Source organism: Ranitomeya variabilis, chromosome 2, assembly GCF_051348905.1.
Source record: "Ranitomeya variabilis isolate aRanVar5 chromosome 2, aRanVar5.hap1, whole genome shotgun sequence".
Taxonomy (NCBI): domain Eukaryota; kingdom Metazoa; phylum Chordata; class Amphibia; order Anura; family Dendrobatidae; genus Ranitomeya; species Ranitomeya variabilis.
Genome location: NC_135233.1, coordinates 20,681,829 through 20,687,828, shown reverse-complemented (window position 1 = coordinate 20,687,828; position 6,000 = coordinate 20,681,829). Strand labels below are relative to the sequence as shown.

Genomic DNA, 6,000 nt, shown 5'->3' with positions numbered 1-6,000 from the left:
CCCCCCGCTATTCTCTGGTCTCTCCCCTCTGTCAATCCCTTCACTGGCTCCCCATTGCCCAGAGACTCCAGTACAAAACCCTAACGATGACATACAAAGCCATCCACAACCTGTCTCCTCCATACATCTGTGACCTCGTCTCCCGGTACTTACCTACACGCAACCTCCGATCCTCACAAGATCTCCTTCTCTACTCCCCTCTTATCTCCTCTTCCCACAATCGTATACAAGATTTCTCTCGCACATCCCCCCTACTCTGGAACCTTCTACCACAACACATCAGACTCTCGCCTACCATCAGAATCTTCAAAAAGAATCTGAAGACCCACCTCTTCCGACAAGCCTACAACCTGCAGTAACCACCGATCAACCAACCGCTGCACGATCAGCTCTATCCTCACCTACTGTATCCTCACCCATCCCTTGTAGATTGGCCTTCGCGGGCAGGGTCCTCTCTCCTCCTGTACCAGTTATGACTTGTATTGTTTAAGATTATTGTACTTGTTTTTATTATGTATACCCCTCCTCACATGTAAAGTGCCATGGAATAAATGGCGCTATAACAATAAATAATAATAATAATAAATGATTATAAAGATGTTGCCTGCTCTCATCTCCACCCCTCCCAGCTAAGCTCTTCACACTTTTTAAAAAGTATCTTGGACTGGGGTAATCACCAGAACTGGCAAATAATTTTGCCATATTTCAGTTTTACTCCAGAATTCTGTAGAAAACTGTTTGATGAGTTGCGGCCGACGCGTCGGGCTTCTGATGTCAGAGCGTACAGTGATGAAGCGAGGAGTAACATGCTCGGCTCTCTGAGGGTGGCTGCCTTCTGTACCCCACAGACTCTGCAGTGATAGGTTTAGAGCCCCGTTAAAATCAGTTGCCAAAGATTGACCTTTGCTTGGCACGTTACATCCCTCAGCAACCAAGTGGGAAGAGAGCAGCTCTTCTACAGGACTGGCGTCAACGTACTACAGATTCTGCACCACAGTCTACCAATCCAATCCATGTTACAGATCACATGACTGTGACATCATCAAAGGTCCTATAAGCACTAGCATTTAATACACTCATGTGTGTAACTGATCACATGACCATGACATCACCACAGGTCCTGTATCTACCAGGAGGTCCCATCTGCAGACCAGTGATCGGTCCGGATGCGTGTGACTTGTAGGCGAGATCTTCTCTCAGTATGGCTGCAGTCAGTGATGTCACTACAGGGGGCGCAGTGGAGTCAAGATTCCTATAGGCCCCAACCACATCAGATCCTCCAGGACACAAGGTGCTGGGGTCAGAAGAGATCAGTATATGCCTGTATACCAAAACATCTGCCCATCTGATATGTGGACAGGTCAACCGAGCACCAAACGTCCGTTTCCTCCAGACTCGACCAGGGACGGTGTGACTACACCCCAATACTGTGTAAGGAGAAAGCACTGTAGTGCGGAAATACAAATCCATTTTTACACTGTGTATATATATTTTAGGGCTTCAGCTCTCTGGTAGAGATTTGGATACACATATACACAGGGTTTTTATATGAAAACAGCATAAGGTTTACTGTCTATTATAAACTTTTTTTAGATCCAAAAGGAAAAAGCCTTCCTTCAGTACAAATGCATAACATAAATAGTCCTTTCTTCAGGCACAATGAACAAGGTAAATGTAGCAGCCTCACCAATCTCTGTATTCCAGGCATAATTAGCCCAAGTAGTATTAAACACGTTCACCAGACAAACACCTCAGTCAGTTCCAGCACAAATCCACTCTTCTGAGCTAACATATCTGCTGTTATTAGGCCTTAAACCCTGGGCTCGAGTATGGGAACAGCCTTTCCCACCAAGGCTTTTTTGGTTGCTCCGAAATCCTGGACCCAAAACCCAGTCAAATTAGACATCTCTCAGTATCCTAGTGTTAGTACTAAAGTCTTTACATCACTGAGGCCAAACACTTCGGTGACCCATATCTGCCATCCGGGACCTTACCTCCTACTTTCTTAAAGTATACAAGAAGAAAAAGTTGTGGAATTCTGGAAATCACAGGATAAATAGACAGGTTACTGATCTGCAAATGAAATGGAATCAAATTTTTCAAAAAACATCTGTTTATTCAGTCTGGAGTCTCAGCCTCGTGCAGAAATCCCGACACCTCCAGTCTCGGCTGCTGTCACTGAGGTTATTAATGGTCTTCTGAGGAAGGTTCTGCCGCTGAATGCACTTGGACAAATCATCAAGATCCGCTGCTGGCAGCTCCTGTGTAATCACCGACCAATGACTTTCCTGATGTGCTCAATGGAGACAAGTCCAGAGATGACATGAGAGCAGGTTTAGGCCACGCAGACGGCTCATTTCTCCAAAGTGTCTCGGAAGCTGTTTTCCCTGTAATACTGTGAGCACCCTGCATAGCCTAAACATGGACCCATGGCTGCAGCGTCTCCAGACTTGTCTCCCATCGAGCACATCTGGGACGTGATTGGTCAGCAGCTGCTCAGGGCACTCATACTCCAGACTAAACAAATCAAGCTGTTTTGAAAATGTAGTCTCCATTTTTTCCAGAATTTTTATATAAGTAACATATCTCCATCATGTGATTTCCATAATATTACAACTTTTCCTTCTTGGTGTTACAATTTCAATGTACCCTAAAGTATATATAAACGGTGTATATATAGTTGTAAATTATAATGCAATGCTTAAAGGGATACTCGGGGGAGATTAAAATGTGTTTATCTTGAGCCATGAAGGCTCATATCGATGTTAACCCCTTCCCGACCTTTGACGCATACGCTGCGTCATGAAAGTCGGTGCCAATCCGACCTGTGATGCAGCGTATGCGTCATGGAGGGATTGCGCTCCTGCAGATCGGGTGAAAGGGTTAACTCCAATTTCACCCGATCTGCAGGAACAGGGGGAGTGGTGCTTCAGCCCAGGGGGGGTGGCTTCACCCCCTCGTGGCTACGATCGCTCTGATTGGCTGTTGAAAGTGAAACTGCCAATCAGAGCGATTTGTAATATTTCACCCAAAAAAACGGTGAAATATTACAATCCAGCCATGGCCGATGCTGCAATATCATCGGCCATGGCTGGAAAACCTAATCTGCCCCCACCCCACCGATCGCCCCCCCAGTGCTCCGTTACGTGGTCCGCCCCCCTAAGTCGTCCTGTCCGCTCCTCCGTCCTCCTGTCCGCTCCCCCCGTGCTCCAGTGCCCCCTCCCTGTGCTCCGGTCCCCCCCCCCCCCGTGATCCGATCACCCTCCTACATACTTACCGGGCCTCCTGGTGTCCGTCCGGCTTCTCCGTGGGCGCCGCCATCTTCCAATATGGCGGGCGCATGCGCACTGCGCCCGCCGAATCTGCCAGCTGGCAGATTCGTTTCAGATGTATTTTGATCACTGCGATATAGCCTATCACAGTGATCAAAATAAAAAAAATAGTAAATGACCCCCCTTTATCACCCCCATAGGGACAATAATAAAAATAAATAAAATATATATATTTTTTTTTCTGCTAGGGTTAGGGTTAGAACTAGGGTTAGAATTAGGGTTAGAATTAGGGGTAGGGTTAGGGGTAGGGTTAGGGCATGTGCACACAGTGCGGATTTGGCTGGGAATCCGCAGCGGATTGCCGCGGATCCGCAGCGGATTGGCCGCGGATCCGCAGCGGATTGGCCGCTGAGAATTCGTAGCAGTTTTCCATCAGGTTTACAGTACCATGTACACCTATGGAAAACCAAATCCGCTGTGCCCATGGTGCGGAAAATACCGTGCGGAAACGCTGTGTATTTTCCGCAGCATGTCAATTTTGTGCGGATTCCGCAGCGTTTTACACCTGTTCCTCAATAGGAATCCGCAGGTGAAATCCGCACAAAAAACACTGGAAATCCGCTGTAAATCCGTAGGTAAAACGCAGTGCCTTTTACCTGCGGATTTTTCAAAAATGGTGCGGAAAAATCTCACACGAATCCGCAAAGTGGGCACATAGCCTTAGGGTTAGGGTTGGAATTAGAGTTAGGGTACCGTCTCACATTGGCACTTTGATCGCTACGACGGTACGATCCGTGACGTTCCAGCGATATCCATACGATATCGCTGTGTCTGACACGCAGCAGCGATCAGGGACCCTGCTGAGAATCGTACGTCGTAGCGGATCGTTTGGAACTTTCTTTCGTCGCTGTATCTCCCGCTGTCATCGCTGGATCGTTGTGTGTGACAGCTATCCAGCGATGCGTTCACTTGTAACCAGGGTAAACATCGGGTTACTAAGCGCAGGGCCGCGCTTAGTAACCCGATGTTTACCGTGGTTACCAGCGTAAAAGTAAAAAAAAACAAAAACCGTACATACTCACATTTCGGTGTCCTTCAGGTCCCTTGCCGTCTGCTTCCCGCTCTGACTGTCTGCCGGCCGGAAAGTGAGAGCACAGCACAGCAGTGACGTCACCGCTGTGCTCTGCTCTCACTGTACGGCGGCACTCAGTCAGAGCGGGAAGCAGACGGCAAGGGACCTGAAGGACACCGAAATGTGAGTATGTACGTTTTTTTTTTTTTACTTTTACGCTGGTAACCACGGTAAACATCGGGTTACTAAGCGCGGCCCTGCGCTTAGTAACCCGATGTTTACCCTGGTTACCCGGGACCTTGGCATCGTTGGTCGCTGGAGAGCAGTCTGTGTGACAGCTCCCCAGCGACCACACAATGACTTTCCAACGATCACGGCCAGGTCGTATCGCTGGTCGTGATCGTTGGTAAATCGTTATGTGAGACGGTACCCTTAGGGTTGGAATTAGGGCTAGGGTTGGAAATAGGGTTAAGATTAGGCTTGTGGTTAGGGTTAAGGATAGGGTTAGGGTTGTGTTGGGGTTACAGTTGTGGGTAGGGTTGGGATTAGGGTTAGGATTAGGGTTGGATTTAGGGTTACGGGTGTGTTGGGGTTAGGATTGTGGTTAGGGGTGTGTTGGGGTTAGGGTTGTGATTAGGGTTATGGCTACAGTTGGGATTAGGGTTAGGGGTGTGTTGGGGTTAGTGTTGAAGTTAGAATTGAGGGGTTTCCACTGTTTAGGCACATCAGGGGTCTCCAAACGCAACATGGCGCCACCATTGATTCCAGCCAATCTTGCGTTCAAAAAGTCAAATGGTGCGCCCTCCCTTCCAAGCCCCGACGTGCGCCCAAACAGTGGTTTACCCCCACATATGGGATACCAGCGTACTCAGGACAAACTGGGCAACAACTATTGTGGTCCAATTTATCCTGTTACCCTTGCAAAAATAAAAAATTACTTGCTAAAACATAATTTTGAGGAAAGAACAATTATTTGTTATTTTCACGGCTCTACGTTATAAACTTATGTGAAACACTTGGGGGTTGAAAGTGCTCACCACACATCTAGATAAGATCCTTTTGGGGTCTAGTTTCCAAAATGGGGTCACTTGTGGGGTGTTTCTACTGTTTAGGCACATCAGGGGCTCTGCAAATGCAACGTGACGCCCGCAGACCATTCCATCAAAGTCTGCATTTCAAATGTCACTACTTCCCTTCCGAGCCCTGACGTGCGCCCAAACAGTGGTTTACCCCCACATATGAGGTATCAGCGTACTCACAACAAACTGGGCAACAAATATTGGGGTCCAATTTCTCCTGTTACCCTTGTGAAAATAAACAATTGCTTGCTAAAACATCTTTTTTGAGGAAAGAAAAATTATTTTTTATTTTCACGGCTCTGCGTTGTAAACTTCTGTGAAGCACTTGGGGGTTGAACGTGCTCACCACACATCTAGATAAGTTCCTTGGGGGGTCTAGTTTCCAAAATGGGGTCACTTGTGGGGGGTTTCTACTGTTTAGGCACATCAGGGGCTCTGCAAACGTAACATGATTCCCTCAGACCATTCCATCAAAGTCTGCATTCCAAATCGTCACTACTTCCCTTCCGAGCCCCGCCATGTGCCCAAACAGTGGTTTACCCCCACATATGGGGTATCAGCGTACTCAGGAGAAACT

The 6,000-nt window shown here is 47.6% G+C and overlaps 1 protein-coding gene across 1 annotated transcript in view; it reads left to right on the top strand.

Moving 5' to 3' along the window:
• Positions 1 to 878: 878 nt before the first annotated feature.
• The window catches only part of LOC143804196 (uncharacterized), a 75,887-nt gene continuing 70,765 nt past the window's right edge, over positions 879 to 6,000 (top strand). Inside the window, exon 1 of the mRNA XM_077282055.1 lies at positions 879 to 1,431. Within this exon, the coding sequence (XP_077138170.1) occupies positions 1,318 to 1,431 (114 nt within the window). The 5' untranslated portion in view covers positions 879 to 1,317. The remainder of the gene's footprint in view (positions 1,432 to 6,000) is intronic.